A 25,781-nucleotide genomic window follows, 5' to 3' on the forward strand; every position below is an offset into this window, starting at 1 on the left:
TGTTCCTCCTCCTCCCGGCACCTGTCCACATCTGCGCTGACTCCCACTCGGGACCCCTGTTCCTCCTCCTGGCGCCTGTCCACACCTACACTGATTCCCACTCCGGACCCCTGTTCCTCCTCCTCCCGGCGCCTGTCCACATCTGCACTGACTCCCACTTGGGACCCTGTTCCTCCTCCCGGCACCTGTCCACATCTGCGCTGACTCCCATTCAGGACCCTGTTCCTCCTCCTCCTGGCGCCTGTCCACATCTGCGCTGACTCCCACTCGGGACCCTGTTCCTCCTCCTGCTGGCGCCTGTCCACATCTGCGGTGTTGGTTCCCTTTTGTGGTGTCCACACGTTTCCTTTGCGTTCTGGTTTTGCGTGGGAAGAGCCCTGCAGCTTGGGGCTTTTTCTTTCTTTTTTTTTTGGTTGGTGACTCTTGGTGGCTCTCTGTGGGGACACTGGTGCTCTCCAAGAAGGCACTTCTTGAATCAGTGACCCTTACTGTCTTCCTGATGAGGGTCTAAGGTTTTCCTTTGGTGAATCAGTGCTGTCTCATCTGGAACATTTTAGGGAACTGGAATTGGACTTTGTCCCCTTGGCTTTATATTATTGAAAAAGAACTTGGGTCTTTTGCCGCCAGAACAGTTGTTACCAAACCGTATCTGATCACGAGGGTAGCGGAGCAATTTATCATGAAGGACGAACACTCAGCACGTTTCTTTCCCTGGTCGTCCTGGCTTTTGTGGGCTTGCGGCCGGGGCTCCCAGCGGGGCTCTGGGCCCTTTTTCTCCCCAGATAGGGGCTTCTCCTGGGTCCATTTGGGAAGTCTTTTGGAGGGTTCCTCCAGATTTTGGAATGCCCTTTTATTTTCGGGCCCTCGTGGCAGGCTTAGGAGAGGATTTACCTCTTTGGTTGCTGAGCTAGGGAGGGGCCCAGCATCCACAGGGAGGTGACACGGCGTGGCCCCAGTCTGCCCATTCGGGAACTGGACCCACTTCAGGGTCAGAAGAGGACAACTGAGGTCTCACCTGCAAAGTCCCAGGGCCTTGCTGAGGCAGGAGAGCCTGTTGCGGGTCTGACCCTTCACATGGTGCTTGTGGGGAGTGGGCTACCCTCCCCTCACCACCCCGAGAATAGCCTAAGGCCGGGGCGCATCCGAGCGGTGGGAATAAGCGGCGGCCCATCTCTGTCTCTGCGTGGAGAGACACTGCCGCTTCTGTTCCCTGGGAAGCCAGTGCCATTTTCAGCATTTAAGGGGTTCCTGGCGAGTGCTCAGGAGAGATCTGGGCCCAGAGCCAGCCCCACTCCTCATGTTGAGTAAGACCGGTCCCGTCTCTGGTCTGTGACATAGGGAGAGGAGCCCCTCGCCCGCCCGCCACAGCTCAGGGTGGTGATGCGGCTCTAATGGAGTGAGCAGCCCCGGGGGACTCGGGAGGCTCTGGCCGGCGCAGTCCTTGCCGCCAGCCTTCACAGCGGGTCCTCTGAGGGTCTTTATGCACAGGGGCTCTGTCTCTTAGCCCTGGCCCCCCCTCTACACCTGAGGCATGACTTTGGGCAACTCAGCATCCAAGCCTCAGTTTCCCCATCTCTAAGATGGGTTGACAACAGAGCCTCTCTGGTGGGTGCCGTGGGCCACAGGGTGCCCAGAACGCAGTCCCCGTGCCTCGGTTTCTGTGCTGCCTCCACTCACCGTCAGCCTTCATTCAGAATAGGTCTGCGTGCCCTGCAAAGCCCTTCCACACACCTGATCGCAGCTGCTCTCTGCGCCAAAGTCAGAGGCTTTCCCTGCATTTCCTGTTTGAACAATGTCCTGGCCTCCATCTTTAGCTTTGACAGTGTTTGCCATGGGGGGACTGAAGGTGAGTTCTTGTGTATGTTCACATCTTTCTGTGTGGAGCGGAGGCCACTTGAGAACAGGAACCTTGTGGGTTTACCTCCTTTTCTTCGGAGCTCAGCTGACTGCCTGGCAAACAGCAGGTGCTTTTGGTGTCTGGTGAGTGAATGGGGCGTGGGGAGCTGGTCCTCTGAGCCCGGTGAGGTGGGACAAGCTTGTCTTCCTCACACCCATCTTACAGATGAGGAAACCCAGAGAGATGAGGGGTCCTGCCCAAGGAAGTGGTGTCCATAGTCAGCTCCGCCTTCTGCTCACCCAGAATAAAGACCTGGGGACCCTGGGAGGGTCATGGCCAAGTGGAATGGACTCCTGGCATTTGAGGGCTTCCCACCTGTAGCCCTCAGACAGCCATGGCTGTCCCAAGTTCAGCTGGCCTTTGCTTGGGTCATGGCTGGGATGTCTGGCCCTTCCTGACAGGAGGCTGCTGGGCTCCTGTCTACCTGGGGAGGCCTCGTGCAGGAGCTGGTTGGGGGAAGGGGGGCAGGGGGAGAGGGAGACGGCGGCTTCTTCCTTTCTCTTTCCCTTTCCTCTACCTTTCCTCTCTCCCCAGAGGAAACGGTAGCAGGATTTCTTTTAAGAGGATGCTGCTGTATTTGGCCAGTGGGTGGAAGGTGGCGGTATTAGCTCCTGTGAGCTGCACGTGGACCCCTGCGTGAAGCGTAGTGGGACACAGAGCAGGCGAGACATTTGCGTCTCACAGTGGGAGGGCCAGCGACACCACATGAAGTGACAGGCAGGCCCTCAGAAGGAAGTCGGCTCTTAGATCCTTAATTAGTTCACACGTTGACTGAATTTTTCAAGTGAATGAATTTTAATTATATCTCAGGTTAAAAAAAAAAAAGGCGCCAGTGATCGAGGGCTCGGGCACAGGAGCGTTACTGGGCTCTGTTGCTCCTGAGATTTCCTAGCCCACAACACACCAACACTGCCAAGGGCTCATTTGGATTCAAGGTGAAATACGTGTGCCATGAATCTTAGAGGAAGCCCTGAGTGTTTGGAAAGGGCCCGACTGTGAGAAGAAGGAATGCACTGTCCCGTGCAGCTGGCTGGCTTCGAGGAGGAGTTCTTGGTACCTTGAGGACGCTCTTGCCTCTAGTTCTAGGAAGCTGGGCCACTTCTGAAGTAATGGCAATAACTGGTCTTTATCATAGAATAACATGTGATAAAATATATAGAGAAGTATAAAAAAGTATAAATAAAAGTAAAATCATAAAACGTAGTAGCTAGGTGCTTGTGAAGCTGTGTGTGCCCTGACTGATTCACCCTGACTCACAGCCCTACAGCCTCAGTGCTGGCACCTCCCCCTTTCACTCAAGGAAATGAACTCAGGTTCAGGAATTCCCCCAGCATCCCCCAGATGGGGTGGCAGAAGCCACATCTTCCCTGAAAACTCTTGCCCAGGGTGCCTGCTGGGATTTAGGAATGATCTATGCCTGCATTTTTATCCTGGTCAGGCAGACCCTGAACCCTGAGAGACACTCTTTTTTAATACTCCCATCTGGAATATTCACTGCCGCGGTCAGTGGGGTGTCTGGAGGGCCCTCTCGAGGCCACCTTGGATGTGGCACGTGGCGGGTCCCAACGGGGCCCAGTGGAGCGTGCAGCGTTAGAAAAATGAACATGCTCATGGTGACCTCTGGGCATCTTTGAAATAGCCGCACTTTCTCAACAGCCATGCCAGTGGCAGCGTGGGGGCGGGGGGCGGGGTTTGGAGGGGGTTAGCATTGGGTTTCAGCACCGGGCCTCGAAATTGCCTTTCAGAGCAGGTTTTCTCCCCCACACACAGAGGGGACAGCAGTCAGTTCAGCGTACTTCGGTGCATGTTTGCAGACCTGGTGGGAAGAGGGGCATCTGGGAGCTAAGACCCATTTGCTCTTGGCGCTCCAGGTGGAGCCGGGCCTTTGGGGCCTGGATATACCCAGGGCTGTGGATTCTCCCCCCTTCAGGTTTAAATGCCGTTTCTTGTTTTTCTACCTTTCCCTCTCAGTATACGCTCAATGGCAAGAAAGTGGAAGTTGCCGTCAAACAGATCATCGCTGGAAAAGCTGTGGAGCAAGGAGGTGCTTTCTCGAACCCTGAGGCCCTGGATCTGTACCGGGACATCCCTGAGCTGCAGGGCTTCTGAGTCGGACTGGCTGGCGTGTCACTCAGCTGTACCTGTGTGTACTGTTACTTTTGTGTGCTCAAGAAATTACATAGAAACCTACAGCAGTTGTAAAAGGATGTTTGCACCAAGTGTTCTGTAGGCTTGGGGACGGATCGTTTCTCTGTTTTGTCGTTCAATCTGGTGGGTACGGGGATCTTCACACGCTGGAGCGGGATTCTGGCCTTCAGAGACAGGGAGTGTCTGGGCCGCACGTGTGGCACCGTGGTGAGAGTGTGTGTCTTTGCACACACAGTGCAGTGGGAACGGTGGGGCTGGTTGGTGCTGAGGACAGACACACTCCTGAGCCAAGGTCTTGTCTTCAGCCTCCCCCTCCCGTCGTCCCGTTTTGCTCTGTGAAGGTGCAAATCCCTTTCTTCCCTTCCCGTCTCAGGCTCTCCTGTTTTCCCTCAGGGTCCAGCATGCCTTTGAGCTTTAGCTGTTACAAAGGAACCCCCGTGACTTGACACAACTTTTCACAGCTGCTGTTAGGACCGGTGGTCTGGGTGCTCGTGTGTCTGTGTCACGGATGGAATGTAGGCCCTGGAGGACCGTGCGTCACTCTTCAACCAGAGCGTGCTTCCGGGCCAGCTTCCCTCCGAGGAGCGAGTGGATTTCATACAGGATCTCTTTATTGCACAGACTTTGAATGGCTTTACATGTTTCTAATGTGACTTAGGCGTGTGAAGCAGCGGGTGTCCACCTGTGTCCCTCATGGGTGAGCCCTCCAGCCGTGAGCCCAGGCAGCGCGGTCACCGAGGGTCCTCCTCACCAGGAACCGCATCCCTGCGCTGCCTCCGCCTGAGAGTCGCTAGGGGGTTCCTGTCGAGATCATGTCATCAGCACCCCACCCCTAAGTCAAGTCACGGGTTTCCACAGCCAGGCAGTTGGTAGGTACCATTCAGTTCAGCATATGAACTTGTATCTGTAATCTGATGTTCATTTTTATATTTTTTGAAACTGAGCACAATGAAATCCTTTCTTGAATCGTTTTCCTTTTGGATTATAAAAATACGGGGTAAAGTGCTATGATGAATTTTATGCAATAAATATATACAGGTGTGCGCGTGCACCCACAATGCGTGTGCAGTGTGCTTGTGTAAAGTTTTCTCTGAAGGGGGAGACTGCATGTGCGTGTGTGAGGCTGGTGGCGCTTGTGCGCCCGCCAACAGCTATGCCCTGGCGTTGTGTGGTTCGAATTGTTGGGGGCACTTCCCAGGGCCCTGGTACTTACCCACATTCCCTTGTGACCAACTGGCCGAGCGCTGCTCCGTGTGAAGCCAGCACCCTGGGCCCCCTTCACCCTGAGACTCCCCAACACCCAGCGCCAGCCAGGTTTCTGGACGTCAGCTCCTTTCTTGTCATCGCAAGAGCTGCATGTCACTTGGTTGTGTCTGGCTGCATGCCATGGAATCCAGGCTCGGCCCAGCAGCGTTTATGGCTCTCACGTCACAGGAAGTTGGAGGCAGTCCATTCTCCTGGGGCCAGGCAGTGACTCCACAGTGCAGCAGTCCTGGCTCCTGTCTGTCGCACTCTGCTGTCCTCAGGATGTGGCAGTCATCATCTTGGCCCTGGGTGGCTGCCCCACCTCTAGTCTTTCATCCGTGCTCTAGGCAGGAAGAAGGTGGGAGTGAGAAGGGGGCTGGGTAAAGGCAAAAAGCTGCATCTCTGGAGTGCGTCCCTTTTTATCCATAAAATGAGGGCTTTTCTGGAAAGCCAGCAATATCTGCTGGGGCTCACCAGCCGGCATGGGGACACGAGGCCACCTTTGCTGCAAGGGCATCTGGGGGTCTTGAGTATTTCAAACAGGACCTGTTCCCTTTTTGTGAGTTTCCGACAGCTGCTGTAACAAATTTTCACAAAGGCAGTGGCTTAACACAGCCCTAATTACAGTCCTGGAGGTCAGAAGTCGGCTGTGGGTGTCACTGGGCTGAAATCAGGGTGACAGCAGGGCTGTGTTCCTTCAGGAATCTGCAGGGGAGAATCCATTTCCTTGCCTTCTCCTGCTTCTAGAGGCCACTGTGTTTCTTGTCTGGTGATGTCCTGTTGTCTTCAGCAGTGGCCGGTCACACCCTCCTTCTGCTGCAGCTCTCTGACGCTGACACTCCCACCTGCCATGTTCACATGTAAGAACCCCCTGTGGTTGCGGCAGGCCCGCTTGAGTAAGTCAGGATAATCTCCTTATTTTAATATGTGCTGATTAACAAACGTAATTCCATCTGCAGCCCTCATTCCCCCTCACCACGTCTTAGGCCACTTTGTTTTGCTCAACAGAACACCTGAAGCTGGGTGATTTATAAGTTAATAATTTATTAAGGGGTTCATTTGGTTCATGATTCTGGTGGCTGAAAAGTCCAAGAGTGGGCAGCTGCATCTGGTGAGGGCCTCACTCTGCTTCCACTCAGGGAATAACATGGAGGGGGAGCAGGTACATGCAGAGATCACGTGGTGAGAGGAAACCAGACCCTTCAACAACTGCGCCCTTGGGAACTAATCCGTTCTCACGAGGCACAAGTGACCACAAAAACTCACCCCCTACAGAGGGCATTAATGTATTCAGGAGGGATCTGACCCCTCCCAGCACTGCTACATTGGGTATCAATGTCAACATGAGTTTTGGCATGGACAAGCAACATCCAACTCACAGCACCATGTAACCTAACCCATAGCACCGTGTAACCTAACCCACAGCGCCGTGTAACCTAATGCAGCGCCATGTAACCTAACCCACAGAGCCATGTAACCTAACGCAGCGCCGTGTAACCTAACCCACGGCGCCGTGTAACCTAACGCAGTGCCGTGTAACCTAACCCATTCATAGGTTCCAGGGATTAGGATGTGGGTATCTTCGGGGGCTGCTATTCTGCTGACCTCACTTTGCAAACACAGTCTGGTCCTGTTGGCCAAGGAAGAAGTGGATGGTGGTTGTTGGGAGCAGCAGGGAACCCTGGTTGATGACACTTGGGCTGGGATTATCCTCCCCTGTGAGTGGCCCGGGGGCCTTAGGGTTCAGGTCAGGCCTGGGGCCTGCAAGGTCCTCTCCTCTCACCAGGTGCTTGGAGATTCCCTTCATGTTGACAGTGCCTGAGGAGTCATTACAGCTTAATCAGTATGCCCTTTAGTTCCAGCAAGACGGCCCAGGCTGAATAAGCCCACGCATCCTTATTAATAAGCCCTGCCGGACAACTTCATTAATGAGAAACAGATGGTCTGGAACAACAGCCACTTGAGTGCACGTGGTGCTGAGGCTGCTTTTGACGTTCCTTGGCCTGAGCATTACTCTCAAAAACCCACCACCTGCCGGCCAGCTGCCTTTTCATCTTTGAGACGGCCGTGGGCTGCACCGTGCCTTCTCGTCTCTTCCAGCTCCCCACCAGGCCTGTCCCATCAGGAGCTTCTAAAGGCATCAGGATCTGCCACGCAGCCTGGCTGGGGCTGCCAGGATTCTGCTGTCTCCCACGGCCAGCAGGTCTCTGAGCAGCTGGTCCTCCTCCAGGCCCTTCCTGCCCACCTCCAGGAACCTTCTCCAGGCTGGAGGCCTCCTTCTCACGCTCGGGCTGCCCAGCTCCACCTTCTCGCCTGGGAGGATTCTCAACTGGAACTGAACTGATCAACTCCAGCTGCAGGCAGCCACTGACCTGTCCCCGCAGTGGCATCTGAGCCCTCTAGGATAGCACCTCGGTTGGCTCACTCATCTGTTTCTCAAACAGACGGCCTGAAACCCACACTCCTTAGGAAAGGCATCTTCCTGATGTCGTAACACCCCTGGCACCATGGCTGTAGGTGAGCAGAAGAGCCCCTTCCCTCGAGTCTGCAAACGCCCAGAAGGGCTCATGGGGAACAAAACTGCCTTTGAGGACCCAGCCACATCCTATCCCGTGATAGGCTCAAGCCTTCAGAGGGACTGTCACGTGCGGACTTATGGGGATAATCTGTCACTAGGTTCAAGCTGGGCTGCTCTAACAGGTGCCCCCAAATCTGGCTCAATCAGGAACGTGTGTTCCCTCCTGTCGCCACTCTGAGGTGAATGGGTGGGCCGGGGTGGGCTGGTGGCTTTGTTTTGCAAGGTCACCCAAGGACCTGGGCTTCCAAATGGCTGCTTCCCCCACTGGTGTGCAGGTCTTGTCCACTTGGAAGATGCTGGCTCACCACAGTCATGGAAGAGGTGACCTAACCTTAACCCTCACCCCCTTGGCCACAACCTTGTCACCCGACTGCAATCAGCTGTGTAGGAGGCGGGGAGATGTGCTGCCCAGCAGGGTGATGGGTGCCCTCCCAGAACTCTCGTGGTGGGTAGAGATGGCTCTGTGACAAGGAAGGGTGGGGAATGGTGATGGGGGACAGTTGCAGCCCCTCCCACAGGAATGAAGGAATCTGGCTGCTTCTGTGCCTGACTCCTGGGTGGCTGCTGCTTCGCTTGACCTGGGATGGGGGTTACCCCGCTGGGTCCTGCTGCCCGGGAGCTGGAAAATCAGCTGGGGTGGAGCGTGCGTGTACACGTGTGCAGAGGCGATGCTGCTTGTGTTTGCATCTCTGTATTTTGAAGGGTGGACTGTGAGGTTTGTGAGGCAAACGTGTCGGTTTTTACAACTTTGGCCTTATGTGTGTATGTGAATGTATGTGTACATGTGTGTGAACATATGTGTGTGAATATGAGTGTATGTGCCTTTAAAGCTGAGAATGCATGCCTATCAAAACCCGAAAGAGCCAGGCATGGTGGCTCACGCCTGTAATCCTAGCCCTTTGGGAGGACGCCAAGGCTGGAGGGTTGCTTGAGTCCAGGAGTTTGAGACCAGCTTGGGCAACACGGTGAGATCCTGACTACAAAAGTTTTTTAAAAATTAGCTGCGTGTGGTGGCGTGCACCTGTGGTTCTAGCTACTCAGGAGGCTAAGACAGGAGGATCCCTTGAGCCTGGGAGGTTGAGGCCACAGTGAGCTGCAATTGCACCACTGCGCTCCAGCCTGGGTGACAGAGCAAGGCTCTGTCTCAAAAAACAAACCCCAAATCCCCAAACCCCAAAGAACAGAGCTGTGAGGATGTCAGAATGTAGTTTCTATTCTAGTCCAAGTTGAATCCCGAAAGCCCAATGCCCATTCAGACAGGCAGGCAAGCAGGGCGATTTCCCTGTTTTCACAGAACACTGACCAAGTGCAGCTGCTCATGGCCACCGGACCTCAGCCTGTGCCCTCAGTGGTTTTCAGTTCAGTGACAGCTCTGTGTCCCAATCAAGTGGCTTTTCTTCAGTGTTCTGCAGAGCCCGGGGACCAGGTACTAACTCAGGTGTCCAACGGATATATCTGTGCTTATCCTTGGACCCAGTGATCACCAGGGTAGTTGAGCTCTTTGCACCACAGAGGGTATGCCTCATGGAGGCGGACAGATGGCCAACAGGAAACAAGAGGAGGTCTGATGGGACAGGATGCTCTTTAGCCACAGTGGTTGGGGGCCTCCTTTAGGTGACACTGAAGCCGTAGCCTGGGAGGCCTGACACTGCCATGTGAAGATCGTCGGATGACCAGCCAGCCAGAGGTCCTGAGACGGGAATGAACTCAACTACAGGAACAAGAAAGGCTATTTGGAGAATATGGGGGTGTGACGGTTACTACTGAGTGTCAACTTGATTGGATTGAAGGAGGCAAAGTATTGATCCTGGGTGTGTTTGTGAGGGTGTCGCCAAAGGAGATGAACATTGGAGTCAGTGGGCTGGGGAAGGCAGACCCACCCTTATTCTGGTGGGCACCATCTAATCAGTTGCCAGGCAGAAAAACGTGAAAAGGTGAGATCGGCCTGGCCTCCCAGCCTACGTCTTTCTCCCGCGCTGGACGCTTCCTGCCCTCGAACATCACGCTCCAAGTTCTTCAGTTTTGAGACTCAGACTGGCTTCCCTGCTCCTTAAGCTTGCAGACAGCCTATTGTAGGACCTTGTGATTGTGTAAGTTAATACTTTAAGATAAACTCCCCTTATATCTACCTATCCTCTTAGTTCTGTCCCTCTAGGGAACCCTGACTAATACAGGTGGCAAGAGAGTGGGAGAGCAGGTGGGATCGCAGTGCTGGGCATGGACCACATTCTAAGGGTGCCCAGAGCAGTGACATCATTGGATGAGCATTTGGAAGATCGTGCCGAGGGCAGCTCCTTTTGCTGGGCTCAGTAGGGGCGGCAGGTGGGTCTGCATTGGGCGCTGGCTGGTGAAAGCCCAATGACTACAGGACGTTGGCTCACCAGCTTCCTCCTTCCCTTCTTGCTCTTCTCCTCTCACTGTGCCTGAGCACCATGTGTGCGCAAAACATGAGAAGGGTTCTGACCATCCAGCAGACAGGCAGTGAACACACAGCAAAGATGATCAGGAGCCTGTCTGATTAGGCCTCAGAAGCTTCAGCTGGCTTTGAGGAGCTGAGATTCTTTTACTCTGAGCCATGACTGCATTTTAGATTAGTGCAAATGATTTCTAAAAGCTTCCTGCCAATGTGTGTCCAAACTTTAAAGAGAATCATAAGTAAAGGCCTGTTAAAGAAGGTGTTTAATGGCCAGGCATGGCGGCTCACACCTGTAATCCCAGCACTTTGGGAGGCTGAGGCAGGCAAATCACCTGAAGTCAGGAGGTTGAGACCAGCCTGGTTAACATGGCAAAACCCCATCTCTACTAAAAATACCAAAAAAACAAAAAACAAAAAAACCCACAAAAATTAGTCGGGCATGGTGGTGCACACCTGTAATCCCAGCTACTCAGGAGTCTGAGGCAGGAGAATCGCTTGAACCCGGGAGGCGGAGGTTGCAGTGAAGAAAAAACAAAAACAAACAAAAAATAAAGGTGTGTAAGGCATATTACAAGTGGAATTCTGGCTTTGTTGTCACGGTTTATCCCGTTAAAGAGCACTCTTGGCCATCACGGTGGTAAATTGATGGTCTAATAATTTCATTAGATGACTTCCAGGGGAGAAACAGGTGTTAGTCAATTCATTATGCTCTGGGACTATTTCCAAACGATTTCAGAACTTGGGACTCCCTCCTACTTCTTTCTTTCTTTCCCTGGCTCAAACACTGAGATCACAAGTCATGTTGGGTTTTTGGGAGAGTAAAAGGGAGTGGTTGTCAAGTGGCACCACGAGGCTTGGACCCAGTTTCCATTTTGTAGGCTCTGTGCTCATCAGTCTCACCAACCCTGCTCACTATTTACCTGCGGGGCCTGGTCCCCTTGTTTTTGGCATCCACTTTTTTTTTTTTCAATCATGACTAAATATTTTGCTGGGTACTAGTAACAGAAACACCAACACCAACTGGCTCAAGCAGAAAAGGGGTAATTGGCTCACCATTTTGAAAACTCCAATGCTAGGATTAGCTTCAGGTGTGGCTGGATCCAGACGCTCTGATGACATTATCAGTGTTCTCTCTCTCCATCTCATCTCTGCCTTCCTCTGTGTTGACATTCTCAGATGGACTCTCCTCTAATGATGGCAAGACGAATTCTTTCAGCTCCAGGCTTATGTCCTCACAGTGTTAAGACGGGAAGAAAGATTTCCCCCAAGTAGTTTCAACTTGAGTCCCCATCTTGAAGCTTATTGGCTATTTGGATCATATGACCAAACCTGAGCCAATCACTGGCCAGGAGGAGGGAATATGCTGATTGATTAGGCCTGGGTCATATAGCCCCTTCAGGTGTGGAACCCGCTGCATACAGTAACAGGACTGAGGGCTGGGGAGGTGGGCCCTGGATGGGCAGGTGGTTTCCTTTAAGAAGCAGGAGGCAGCAACCAGCCCTGTTTAGTTTCCTCTTTTCACAGGTGCTGGCTCCCTCTCTCCTTTCCTCCCTTGCCCCTTCTTTCTCTCTGCAGCCTCCCTGTGCCTGTCTCCTGCTCCCACCCCAGCACAACAGAGTCTCGGTCTGTTTTCCACTGCTAAGTGTGTGATAATTTACCATGCAGCAGTAGAGCACTAACACGGCCAGTGGCCCCGGCCTCCGTGTGCGGCACACTCTACTTAGCACCTCCAGACATGTGAGTTCTGTCTTCTCAGCCCCACTCCGGTCCTTGAGGATGGCAATCTTCCTCCTTCACCTCCTCTGTATCTCCCACCCCTTGGTCCTAATTACAGAGTAGGGCTCAATAAAGTGCTCATTTGACTTCAGCATAGCACTATGTCAGTCAGAACTCTTCAGATGCAAGTGACAGAAAGCCATCTCTCATCACTGGCTTCAGGCACAGCAGGATCCAGGGCTGGGTCAATGTAATCAGGATTCAACATCTCTCATGACATCTGTATGGGCAGTAGGGCATACTGGTTAAGACCATGGGCTCTGGAATTGGGTTGCTGGATAAAATACAGGACACCCAATTAAATGTAAGTTTCAGAAAAACAATCAATAGCTAGTTTTTCAGTGTAAGAACGTCCCAAATATTGCATAGGATGCGTTTATACCAAAAAACATTTATTGCTCATCAGAAACTAAAACGTAACCAGGTATCCTGAAGGTTTCTTAAATCTGGAACACTATTCTGGAACCAAGTGCCTGGATGTGAGTGATGGCTCTGCCTCTTCCTGTGTGACCACACACCTCACTTAACCTCTTTGAACCTCCTTTCTCTCATTTAGAAATGTGGGGATTAATAATACTATGCATCTCAGCTGGGCGTGGTGGTTCATGCCTGTAATCCCAGCACTTTGGGAGGCCGAGGCAGGTGGATCACCTGAGGTCAGGAGTGCGAGACCAGCCTGGCCAACACGCTGAAAACCCATCTCTACTAAAAATACAAACATTAGCTGGGTGTGGTGGTGGGCACCTGTAATCCCAACTACTCGGAGGCTGAGGCAGGAGAATTGCTTGAACTCAGGAGGCAGAGGTTGCAGTGAGCCAAGATTGTGCCATTGCACTCCAGCCTGGGTGACACAGTGAGACTCCGTTTCCAAAAAAAAAGAAAAAAAGAAAAGAGAAAAAAGAGAATACTATGTATTTCATGGGGCTGTGATGGTAGTGAAATAACCATGTTGCCAATAAAATAGTGCTGGGCACATAGCAGGTGCTCAACAAATGCTATCTCCTATTCTTTTACAATCTCACCTTCCTTCTTTCTCCTGCGTAGGCTTCAGTCTGACTTTTTGCCGAAGTTCCAACAAAAGGCCTGAAGAGGAGTCCCATTGGCTTGGCCCAGGTCATGTGCCCATCTCTGAACCAATCATGGAGACCAGGGGAATGGGAGGTTCTGATTGGTGGCACCTGGATCATGTGACTGCCCTGCGGCAGGAGGCGGGGCCAGTTCAACTGGAAACACGTGACCTGAGCTTGGGGCATGGAGGCGCCTCAGGGAAAGATCAGGGCTTGGAGGCTGAACCGGGGGAGGATGGATCTCAGGCGTGACAAGCACCTCCACCTAATAGCAGTCATGGGGCTTTTGTGAAGAGGCAGAATTCCAGGTGAGGAAGAAGTGCCGCGGCTGAGTTGTGAGCTTAGGTCACTGCTTGATTCTCTGCCTGACTCTAGATGGCTTACCAGGGTTCCCCAAGCCCCGGGCCGTGGACCAGTACCAGCCCGTGGCCTGCTGGGAACTGCGCCGCACAGTGGGAGGTGAGCAGCAGGCGAGAGAGCGTTACCGCCTGACCTCTGCCTCCTGTCAGATCAGCCGTGGCATTCGAGTCTCTCAGGAGCTCAAACTCTGTTGTGAACTTCAGTCATGTCAGGGATCTCGGTTGTGCGCTCCTTAGGAGAAGCTAATGCCTGATGAGTGGAACTGTTTCATCCTGCAACAATCAATTCTCCCCATGGAAAAACTGTCTTCCATGAAACAGCTCCCTGGTATCAAAAAGGTTGGGGACCTTTGCCTCAGGCAATGAGGTCCCCAGTGATGGTGGATGCATGCAAATCGGTAAGCCAGGCCTTGTTTTAAAGAACTGCCTGGTTCTGGCCTGGAAGAATTCCCAATCAGAATTCCAAAAAAAAAAAAAAAAAGGTTTTTCTAGGTCTGCATGCTCACGGGTCATGAAGACAAATGAGGCTTATTTGCACAGAATGCAGATGAAAGAATTGGGTTTTGAGGATCCGTGGGATTTAAGTGGGAGGCCACCTTTTGAGAAGAAGCAGCCCCTTCCGGGATAAATCCATCTTATAAAATTATTGTGCTCTTGAACTTTACAGTTACCTCAGGGGTTGTGGCAGTTAAAGAAAAACGGCCACACAATTTTTGACACTTCTTTTGGTGAGAGGCATGTCTATATCCCCTCCCCACCAATCTAGGTGGGCTGGTGACTGGTTTGTTCTATAAAGTATAGCAGAGGTGACGCTCAGTGACTTACAGCCTGGACCAGAAAACCAGATAGCTCTGCCTGGTTCTTTTGGGGATGCTTATTGGCAGGAGCCTGCTACCATTTAAGAGGTCTCATACCCTGAGGTACCATGCTGGAAAAGCCACGTGGAGGCGCTGTGGTCAGAAGTCCCAGCAGAGCCCCATCTTCCAGCCATCCCCACCAAAGCACCAGGCATATGAATGGAGCCATCTTTCAGCCTCTGGATCGGCCATCTGCCAGCTGCGTATCATTGAGTAACCTCAGTTGACACCACGTGGAACAGAAGAATCACCCAGTCAAGCCTTGACTGAATTCCTGACCCATGGAATCTGTGAAATATAATAAGATCACTTTTGTTGTATGCTACTAAATTTTGGTATATTTATACAGCAGTCATAATTGGAACAGGGATTTGGTGATGTAAATACAAGTAGAAGGTCGGGTACAGCCACAGGGAAGCTGAGGACAACAGGAGCCTGCTCTGTCTAAAGGCCATGGATGTTAATGGAAGGCACAAGTGTGAGAGGACTGACCCTGGATCCAACAGTCTGGGTTAAAGTCCTGGCTCAGCCAACTGCGTCATACTGCAAGTTTTTCGACCACTCAGGGCCTTACCTCTTCCATCTGTAAAATGGGACTAGCCATGAATGGCCAACTTAGCCACAAGGGACAGACATCTCAAACTAATGGCCAAGGGTTCAAATCTAGCCCTCAGCTGTATCTTGCTTGCTTCTCACAATCACTGTTTATTTGGATCCAATGCCAATTTAGAAATTGGGAGATTTCTCAGCTTCTCTTGGAATAAAAGGGAAGATGAGGCAAGGCTGGGCCCACATTCCTTGGGTCCCCAATGGCCAGGTCAAAGTGGCTAACATGGAATGACCACCAGCATGGGCTGGGTCCTGTTCTAAGGGCTACATGTGCATTGATTCATTAGTCCTCAGACAGCCCTGCGGGGTCTGCATCATCGTCATCCCCAGGCTCTGCCAGAAGGGCCTCCCTGGGTCAGTGATTAGATCCAGAGAGCAATAAGGCCACCTCAGTGGGCACTGCGGTGGGGAGGCGATAGTGAGAACATGTCCCCTCCATCCCCTGCTATGGCGAGACACACTCCTGCCCAAATATAGGCACAACGCTGGGGAAAGAAGGGAAGTCTCACCTATGGCAGATTCAGCATCCCTACAAGAGTGGGAGTTCATAAAAAATTAACTTTGGTTACTGAAAAATAGTCATGTTTCTGCAAAGTCTACAGTGTGGGCTGAGCAGAGTGGAAACCACTCCTTGAGCAAACCCTCAGTGAGCTCTTAGGCTGTCCTGAGCACGTAAAGCATCAACTCGTTTAACCCTCACAAGTATCCCACAAAGAAGATGCTTTTATGATCTCTGTTTTTACAGGATGACAACTGAGGTGCAAAGAGTTTGACCCACCCAGCCAACAGTAGAGGACTGGGAACTGGAGCCCGGGAATCCTGGCTGCCGACTCTGTGAGCAGCGTGCTGTGCCACCTGTCTTCGTCAATGGCCCATTTCCCCGAAAAATATCCTGGGAGAGCAGAGACGGTGCCCGTCTATGGTCCATCAGAGGCCCCAGGTAGGATGGAAACCTTGAGTGGCCTGGGGCAGGAGTCCCTGGCCTGCAGGCAAGCAGGGCTGAAGGACTGCTGGTGGGAACTGGCACTTGAAAGAAGGCATTTGAAGAGGGAGGTGGTGGGTGCTCATGTCTCACCCAGGCTGGGGCAGAGGGAACTGCAGTTTTGGTAATGACTACCGGGTCCCCTCTGTGCCTGTCACTAAAGATTTTTGTCAGCCTGGGCTGTCTGGTGGCTAAAGGATATGGCTCCTATTGTGTGGTCTGCTGAGCTGTCCTTTTGCAACAGGGCCTGAGACCACTGGCTTCAGGGGCTGGAGTCACAGTTGTGTGGGCTTTGGGCTGGGTTCTGTTGAGCCGTTAGGGCTTAGCCACTTGGTGCCAATAATAGCTAACATTGCTCTAGTACATACTGTATGCTGGGCGCTGTTCCAGGGCCACGATCCTGACTATAACCCTAGGAGGTAGGTGTCATCATTATCCCTATTTTGAAGATGGGGAATAAGGCTCAGGTTCAAGGAACTTGCCCAAGGTCCCATGGGCTAGGGCCAGCCCTTTTGGAAAGAGCTCCCAAGAAGGATAGAGAGACTCCCTCTTTTGATAACCCTGTTTCTCGTGGTCCTTTCTTTGGGTGCTTCCTGAATCTCTAGATTGATTAAAAGAAATCATACCCCAGTGAAGAAGATCAATTACATGTACGTTTTCCAAGCGCTTTGACGTTGTCACAAGCTCTCATATGCCTGAGCCTCTAATTAGATTTGGAGTGAGAATCATTTCATGTGTCATGAAATTTTAAAAGACAACGTTCCACGAATGGTACTTCCCATTATTCCAGCTTGATTGAAATTGTGTGTTTCTAAAAAGATGCTATTTATACTCTTAAGACAATGGAGCTTTCAAAAGGATTCCGACTCTTAAGTCTTCTTATGTGATTTCTAGGGAAGTGGAAATTTTCAAATTTTCATAATGAATGTGTCTTTGTAGCTTTCCTTCTTTTCGTTCTTTCTTTCTTTAAATAACCTGACTTGACAGTGTTTCTCTCCCTCTTGATGGGAACCTCAGGTTCTTGCCAAAGTATGTATCACATAATTGCTTTCATGTTCAGACGCGGCAAGAGTGCGTTGTAAATGACCGTGACACAGATGTGACGATTCTATTAGGCCTGGGTTCTTACATGATTGACCTTGCAAATTGAATTCAGGGAAGGCAGTGCTTCTGTCTGGCTGCTAGATTTCTTGTTCCCAGTTTGGGGAGAGGCCTGGGGAGGTGTGGGCTGGGATTTCCGTGCCCAGGCACCCACCCTGGCTTGTCCTGTGCTGCATCCCTCTTTTCCATCTTGGCATCTTCCTCAGCTCTCCAAACAGAAGGCAGAGGCCCATGATTGATGGACTCCTGCCCGCTGGAGCATTATTAGCCACTCTGTCAAGGTGACAATGTCATTTTTAATGTTCCATTTTCAGACTCGAGGTTTATTTTTAGGTTGAGTGTTAGCCAGCCTTGCCAGAGATAGAACCACTAAAAGTTTAGGGCATGGTTCCTGACCCTGGCTGCCGGGGAGCTTGCAACAATACCGATTCCCATGAGGGTACCTTCTGGGGTGCAGGAAATGTTAGATGTCTTTATCTACATGGTGGTTACTTGAGTTCATGTATGTGTACCAAACAACTGGGCTTTGATGAGGATGTGGAAAAACTGGAACCCTGGTCCCTTGCTGGTGGGAATGTAAATTGTGCATCTGTTGTGGAAACATGCTGGTGGTTCCTCAGAAAGTTAGACTTACAATTACCCTGTGAGCCAGGAGTTGCACTACTAGGTATATACCTAAAAGAACTGAAAGCCAGGACACAAACAGATGCTTGTATGCTAATGTTTGTAGCAGCGTTATTCACAATCACCAAAAGGCAGAGGCAACCCAAGAGTTTGTCACTGATGAATGATAAACAAAACGTGTTCGATCCCTGCAATAGAATACTGTAGAACATAGAGGAACTTGATTTCTTTTTATGGCTGAATAATATTCTATTGTAGGGATAGAACACATTTTTTTTTTTTGAAACGGAGTCTCGCTCTGTCGCCCAGGCTGGAGTGCAGTGGCCAGATCTCAGCTCACTGCAAGCTCTGCCTCCTGGGTTTATGCCATTCTCCTGCCTCAGCCTCCCGAGTAGCTGGGACTATAGGCGCCCGCCACCTCGCCCGGCTAGTTTTTTGTAATTTTTAGTAGAGACGAGGTTTCACCGTGTTAGCCAGGATGGTCTCGATCTCCTGACCTCATGATCTGCCCGTCTCGGGTCTCCCAAAGTGCTGGGATTATAGGCTAGAGCCACCACGCCCGGCTAGAACACATTTTATTTCATGATATTATATGAAAAGGAATGAACACATGCATACATGTGCACACACACACGCAGGCATACACTGCAATGTGCATGAACCTTGAACACATTATAAGTGACAGACCCTGGTCACAAAATGAAGAATACTGTATGATTCCACTTACATGAAATACCTAGAATGGTCAAATTCATAGAGACAGAAAGTAGACCAGAGCTTATTCAGGGATGGGGAGAGAGAAGGAATGGGGAGAGCATGTTTGATGGGTACATAGTTTTTGTTTGGGATGATAAAAAGATTCTATAAATGGATGGTGGTGACTTTTGCGTCACACCGTGAATGTACTTGATGCCACTGAACTGTACACTTAAAAATGGGTAAAGTGGCAAGTTTTATGTTATGTATATTTTACCATAATAAAAATATTTGAGATGTACAGTTAAAATTTTTGCTATGGACTATAAATGTATGTTATACCTGAATTGTAAAATACTGATTTCCAGGCCCTACTCACAGGGATTCTGATTTTTAAAAAATTTTTTAGACGGAGCCTCATTTTGTCACTCAGGCTGGAGTGCAGTGCCACGATATCGGCTCACTGCAACCCTCTGCCTCCCAGGTTCAAGTGATTCTCGTGCCTAAGTCTCCCGAGTAGCTGGGATTACAGGCACGCACCACCACGCCTGGCTAATTTTTGTGTTTTTAGTAGAGACGGGGTTTCACCATGTTGCCCAGGCTTGTCTCGGACTCCTGACCTCAGGTGATGATTTGAATAGTTTGGGGGAAAAGTCTGGGCATCATTATCTTTAAAAACTTACGATGAGGAATTTATAGTTGAGGAAAAGGGGCAAAACTTCGGCATGCAAACCCCTCAAGAATAAGAATTGTGGAATCAGTGCCAGGCCCTGTGTTCTATGAAGGCCAATGAGTTGTGATTGGAAAGGATGTGTCCTTTCTAGGCCACAGCACTTCATTGCCGATGTAAGGTCTCCGGAGCTCTCTTTCCCCTTTGGTAATATTTGACATGGGGGCTGCCCTGTCCGCCGGGTCCTGAGTGATACAGGTTCTGACATTGGGCCGGGAATGATGAATGGGATTGAAGGAGTACAGGAATTGAATGATCTTATGTAACCTAATAAGTGGGGCAACAGTATCAGGGAAACTCATACATGGGGAAAGCTTTGTGAGTTTCTTGGTCTTTTCCTCATGGTCACAAGATGGCTGCTGCAGCTCTGGCACCATATCCTCACATTCTTAAAGCAGGGAGCCAGCCAGTGCAGTGAGAAGTCTCTTTGAAGCCCATTCTTATTTTACCAGAGGAAAATTTATCCCCAGAAAGATCCTCAGCAGCCTTCTCCCCCAATTCATTGGCTAGAACTGTGTCTCTTGGCCACCCCTAGCTCTAGAGGAAACTGGGAAGCAGTATTCCTTTCCTTTTTGTGTTTTGACATAATTTCAAATTAAAGTTTCAAGAATAACATAAACAGTTCTAGATATTCTTCACTCAAACTGCCCAAATGTTGGCATCATGTGACATTTGTTTAATCTTTTTCCCTCTCCCTACATACACACACATGCATACATACACACTTATGTGGTTTTTTTTTTTCTGAATGGTTTGAGTCAACTGCAGGCACAATGTCCCTTTGTCCCTAAATACTCCATTGTGAATTCCTAAAAAACGAGGATATTCTCTTACATAGCCATAGCACAATCATCAGGAAATTAACATGGAAACTACTATTATCTAATCTACTAACCTTTTTCAGATCCTGCCTTTGTCTTAATAATGTCCTTTGGCTGGGTGCGGTGACTCACGCCTATAATCCCAGCACTTTGGGAGGCCGAGGCGGGCGGATCACGAGGTCAGGAGATTGAGACCATCCTGGCTAACACAGTGAAACCTCATCTCTACTAAAAATACAAAAAATTAGCCGGGCATGGTGGCAGGCACCTGTAGTCCCAGCTACTCGGGAGGCTGAGACAAGAGAATGGTGTGAACCCGGGAGGCGGAGCTTGCAGCGAGCCCAGATGACTCTGTCTCAAAAAAAAAAAAAAAAAGTTCTTTATAGCAGAATAAAGGCCCAGATCACACAGTGCACTCTATTGAAACATCTCCTTATTCTCCGTGAATCAGAAGAACTTCCTGGGACTTTCTTTGCCTTCCATGGCTTTGATGTTTTCGAGAGGACAGGCCAGTGACTTTGCAGCATGCTCTTCACATTGGGTTGTCTGATGGCTTCTGATGTTTGGATTCAGTTAGGAACTTTTGGCAGGACTGTGTGGAGGTGGTGCTGAGGCCTTCTTGAGGTAGGTCATATCAGAGGCCACACATCAGAGCCCCAGTAATGGGACTAATGCTCATTATTAATGGGACTAATGCTCATTACTAATAAGGGGACTAATGCTCATTATTAATAATGGGACTAATGCTCATTACTAATAATGGGACTAATGCTCATTATTAATAATGGGACTAATGCTCATTAGTCCCATTATTGGGGATGTTAACTTTGGCTGCTTGGGTAAGGTGGGGCTTCCAGTCTCCTCCACTGTGAAGTTACTATTTAGATATTGAATTTTTCACCTCGATTGTGGTAATGGCTGTTGGGTTGCCAACTACAGAGTCCGCTATACTGTTGCTGATCTGAGTGTGTGACCTGTGGTTCCTCTGTTATTGTTCATCTTGAGTGGCGGGGAAGGACGTCTTCAGGAAGCAGCAAATTCAATATTCTCTTTTTAGCTCCACTTTCGAAGAACCTCTGGGTGTCAGGCTCCCAGACAAGGCCCCACAGAATATAGACAGTAATGGATAGCATTGTCTCCCCTCAGTGAACTTCCTGCCCAACAGGAGGGAAGGAACAAGTATTTCTTGTTCACCTACTACCTGCCAAAGCCTCGAGTTAGCCACTCACATCCACCATCTCCTTCAAATTAGTGTATCAGTTCTGGGAGGCCCATGCTGTTACCTGGGTAATGATTTGGGGGATTTTATTCCTTTCAAACCAGAGGAGCCATTCATAGCTTTCTTCAGTTCCTGGGTCGGCCTCACCTCACCTCACTTGAGTACAGTTTTTTTGAAAAAGAATCTGAAATATTTTTTGTATCAAGTGTTTCAAGGACCTAATTATGAACTTCATTATAATTGTTCATTAGTTATATTTTGTTCAATTACTTTAACAGGTTGCCAAATGGAACACAAAGCTGGCAATTAGCATTATGTAATTGTAATGAGACACTCAAATTGGGTGATAGAACGTCGTCTTTGCTGGGGTATTTTTCCTTCAGAGGAAGACAAACCAAAGGCAGTGGCTGGGCCTAGGTCTGCTCACTGGCTCCATCCAAGCTGTGCAGGGTGGAAAGAAGCCTCCTTTGATGTATAAAGGTCAAGTTTGGAAAAACAAAAACGTTTAAGTGTGGTACTCAAAATATTTTAGATGATGAGTATTATATCTAATAATAATATACATATAAATATAAATTTACTGGACCTTGCTGTGATGGCTGCTGTGAGATTCCTGTCAGGGGCTGAAGGCTTTTCTTCCCAGTTCTGCTTCCTCCACCTTTTATCTTTCATAGGAATCACCCCCAATATCCCTTGTCCTCCTGGCCTCCCAGGGCCTGCTTCTCAGCAACCCAAGAACACTCCAGGGGCCTTTTCCAAGAAGCTGGACTTCTCGGAACCAGGGATTCCAGCAAAACTCTCAGGCCTGACTCTCATCGGTGGAAATTAGGGTACCCGGCTTGTCCCAAATCCTCCCTGTGAATCTGATTGGCTAGGCTTGGGTCATGTGACCACTCATGGTAGAGAGCATCCCTTGTCAACAACATCCCTTTGTAGTTCACCAAAGGAGAGCTGCCTCCTCCTCTCAGCAGGGAAGGGAACGGCTGCTGTGCAGGCAGAAACCGTGGCTCCCCCTTGGCCCCCTTGGCAGGCTGTGAGTGCAGAAGTCCTGGCCCTTGGCCAGCTTATCACATCACCTGTTTTGGGACTCAGTGTCCACGTCTAGAAAATAGAGCACGTGGCAAATGGATTCTTGCCCGGGTTCTTCATGGGGCCTTTGTGAGCAGCCTGGGAACAGCCTGCTGAGGCATGGCTCTGGGAGGGGACTCTGTCACAGTGCTCTTCCTGCTCTGGGTCTGACCAGGCTGGGAGAAGGACTTGCTAACTGTCCCAGCCACGGCTATGTGTGTGTGTGTGTGTTGGGGGGTGGGTAGAGATGAGGATAGGGGCAGGTGAGAGGGAAAGGGGTTCACCTCCTTACATGAGAACCTTTTGCCTTCCTCCAAAGGCCCCTGATTCAAGGCCAGCTTCAACTGAGGGAGACGGAAGGGTGTGCTTCACAAATGTTCTTCTGGAAACCATGGTGACAGCCCCAAATGTGATTTAGTGACACTCTTCTGTTGTCTTAGGTCACCTGCCAGCAATGCCAAGCTGAGGACGGAGCTGGGGAAGCTGTTGAAACAAATGTGCATAATTAGGACTATTGTCTCCTGCTATGGTCTGAAGATTCTTATGTGGAAACCTAATCCCTACCTTGGGGGTAGCAAGAGGTGGGGCCTTTGGGAGGTGAGAGGTCATGAGGGCCCTACTGTCATGATTGGGATTAGTGCCCTCTAAAAGGAGGCCCAAGGGAGCTTGTTCACCCCTTCCACCAAGCGAAGATGCTGCAAGAAGGGGCCACCTGTGATGCAGAGGGTGGGCCCTCATGGAATCTGCTGGCACGTTGACCTTGGACTGTCCAGCCTCCAGAACTATGAGCAATACATTTCTGTTGCTTATAAACAACCCACTAAGGCATTTTGTTGTGGCATCCTGAATAGACTAACATATCTCCTAAGGAGAGTTCTTCCTTGAAACTTGTGTTTTTTTGTGTGTTTTTAAAAACAATATTTTAAAATTCAGTTTCTCTATAGTATTCCGTTGTATGAATCTTGTGTAATTTATGCCCCTCCCTTATTAATGGACGTTCGGGTTGTTCCTCATTCTTGTTCACCTTTGACCCCTTAATAGGAGGGCCCCACCTTCCTTTGCAAGGTTGGGCGTGGTGCCTGGGAGAGAGGGAAGCACAGCTGTGGCTTTATCTGTCCCAGGAACTTTGTCCCAGGGTGCCCTGACACATCCCATCTCTCCTTGTCACGGGGTCTCCTCGACATTGTCTGTCTCTCTTACAGTCCCTGTTTCTCAGTTTCTCTCCTTACAACTCTCTTGCTCACTCTCCATCTCTTTCTTTGTCTTTTTGTCTCTCTCTCCCCTTCTCCTCGTCTCTATGTTTCTCTTTCTCACTCTTCTCTGTCTCTCTCTGTGTATCTCTCTCTCCTCTTTGATTTCCCTTTTCTGTAAGTCTCTCTCTGTTTTTCTATCGCTGTCTCTATTTCTCACTATCTATCTTTTTCTCCCTTCCCCTCTTTCTATGTCTCTCCCTATCTTTCCCTGTTTCTCTATTTCTCTCTCTCTGTCTCTCTACTTCTGTCTGTCTCTATTTCTCTCTGTGTCTGCTCTGTCTTTCTCTGTCTCTCCCTCCCTCCCTCTCTGCTGATCTCTGCTCACAGCTCTCCTAACAGCATCCATCTGGGCTCCATGCTGTTCGTGTGAGCCTCTTCCAGATGGTAGAACGGATTTGAGTTGATAGCTTGGTGTGCTAATGACACAGAGCTAATTCTTAATAATGATGAAATGTGATAAAAAAAAAAAACCCTCATCTGGGTCAGCTCAATACCTGGCCATGATGGCACTATCTGCAGCAGTCCTGGCCACTGTCACCTGAACAGATGTGATTGTACTGGAGCTGGTAGCCCCGCAGCCTCACTCCCCTCCTGGTGTGGCTTCAGAGTCTGGAAAGTCAGGGTTATTTGAATACAGGGCTGGGGAGCTGCAAAGGCCAGAATCCCTCCCACAGAAGCTTGAGTCGCAAGAGAGCTTATTGTAAGTGCTGCAGCCACAGAGCTGGGATCACAGACACAGGTGTGCATCAAACGGGGCCCATCAGTTGGGATACCTGGGTGTGAGCCACAAAGGTGGACTCCAGCTGACTCAAGTGGAAAAGGAATTTATTGAAACAACACCTGGAGAGCTCACAGAGTTGTTGAGAAACTGCAAAAATAGACTCCAAAGAGGACGTGCAGACAAAGGGAAGCATGCCATGGAATTTGCCTGATGAGGCCATCGCTACCACTGCTGCCGGGCAATGGGCGACAGAGTCAGAGAACATCAGAGCCGATCGTCACCGCCGCCCTGCTGTCCCTGGATATTCGACATTGTTGCTGCCACTGGATTAGCTTCTCCCTGTCTCTGCTTCTTCAGATCAGTTGCTCCAAATTCCAAGTCTAGTTGGCCGAGCTCTGTCACAAGCTAATACCCTCATTGGAAGGGTGGCAAGGCATTAAGTGCGTGGATGCTGGAGCCAGACTGGATTTGAATCCAGGCTCTGCCACATGTCTGTGTGAGCTTGGACGCCATGCATGCCTCAGCTTGCTCATCTACAAAATGGGGATAGTGTAGTCATGCCCACCTCTGTGGGGGAGGGGGCTGCGTGAACTAAATAACAGAATATATGTGAAGCATGTAGAAGAGGTGACTGAGTAAGCATTTTAAGTTTTAGCTATTACCATTATTATTATTATTATTTTGAGATGGAGTCTCTTTCTGTCGCCAGGCTGGAGTGCAGTGGCACGATTTTGGCTCACTGACACCTCCGCCTCCTGGGTTCAAGCGATTCTCCTGCCTCAGCCTCTGGAATAGCTGAGACTATAAGCACGCCACCACGCCCAGCTAATTTTTGTATTTTTAGTAGAGACAGGGTTTCACCACGTTGGCCAGGATGGTCTCGATCTCTTGACCTTGTGATCCACCGCCTTGGCCTCCCAAAGTGCTGGGATTACAGGGGTGAGCCACCGTGCCCGGCCTACCATTATTATTTTAAAATTATTTGGCGTTTATTGTGCGAGGCAGCTGCCGTTTCTCGTGAAGACTCAGACAGTGAGGGATTCTCCAAATGTACGGAGGGGTACACACAAGACAGGTGTCTACCACAGCCATTCCCGTTCCTTTTTCTACCACTCAGATTTATTTCTGTTTTGAGCCCTGATTCCTCTGTGATTTCAAAAAATCCCAGTCAATCTGGAGTCCAATACCTGTTCCCTAGCGTTGTTTTTAAAAAATTAAATTGGAACGTCTTGAAGCAGAGCGTTCACTCTCCAGTTTACCGCAGTCTAGTCCACTCCCTATTGCCCTACACCAGCCCTGTTTCACTCACATACGGTACTTAGCCTGACTCCCATGGACATTTCACTTTGTGATTCCAGAACCTAAGAGCTAGGGTCTTTGAAAAACAAAAGGAAGAAGTCTGGACATGGTGGCTCATGCCTGTAATCTCAGCACTTTGGGGGCCAAGGCGGGCAGATCACCAGGTTAGGAGATCGAGACCATCCTGGTTAACACGGTGAAACCCCGTCTCTACTAAAAATATAAAAAAAGTCGGGTGTAGTGGCGGGCGCCTATAGTCCCAGCTACTTGGGAGGCTGAGGCAGGAGAATGGTGTGAACCCGGGAGGCGGAGGTT

At 50.2% G+C, this 25,781-nt stretch overlaps 1 protein-coding gene across 1 annotated transcript in view; it reads left to right on the forward strand.

The window, feature by feature from the left end:
• AACS (acetoacetyl-CoA synthetase) overlaps positions 1-5,103 on the forward strand; it is an 88,031-nt gene extending 82,928 nt beyond the window's left edge. The window contains exon 16 of the mRNA XM_011988882.1: positions 3,869-5,103. Coding sequence (XP_011844272.1) covers positions 3,869-4,006 — 138 coding nt within the window. The 3' untranslated portion in view covers positions 4,007-5,103. The remainder of the gene's footprint in view (positions 1-3,868) is intronic.
• Positions 5,104-25,781: the final 20,678 nt, after the last annotated feature.

The sequence above is a fragment of the Mandrillus leucophaeus genome, unplaced genomic scaffold, assembly GCF_000951045.1.
Source record: "Mandrillus leucophaeus isolate KB7577 unplaced genomic scaffold, Mleu.le_1.0 Scaffold34, whole genome shotgun sequence".
Lineage (NCBI taxonomy): Eukaryota > Metazoa > Chordata > Mammalia > Primates > Cercopithecidae > Mandrillus > Mandrillus leucophaeus.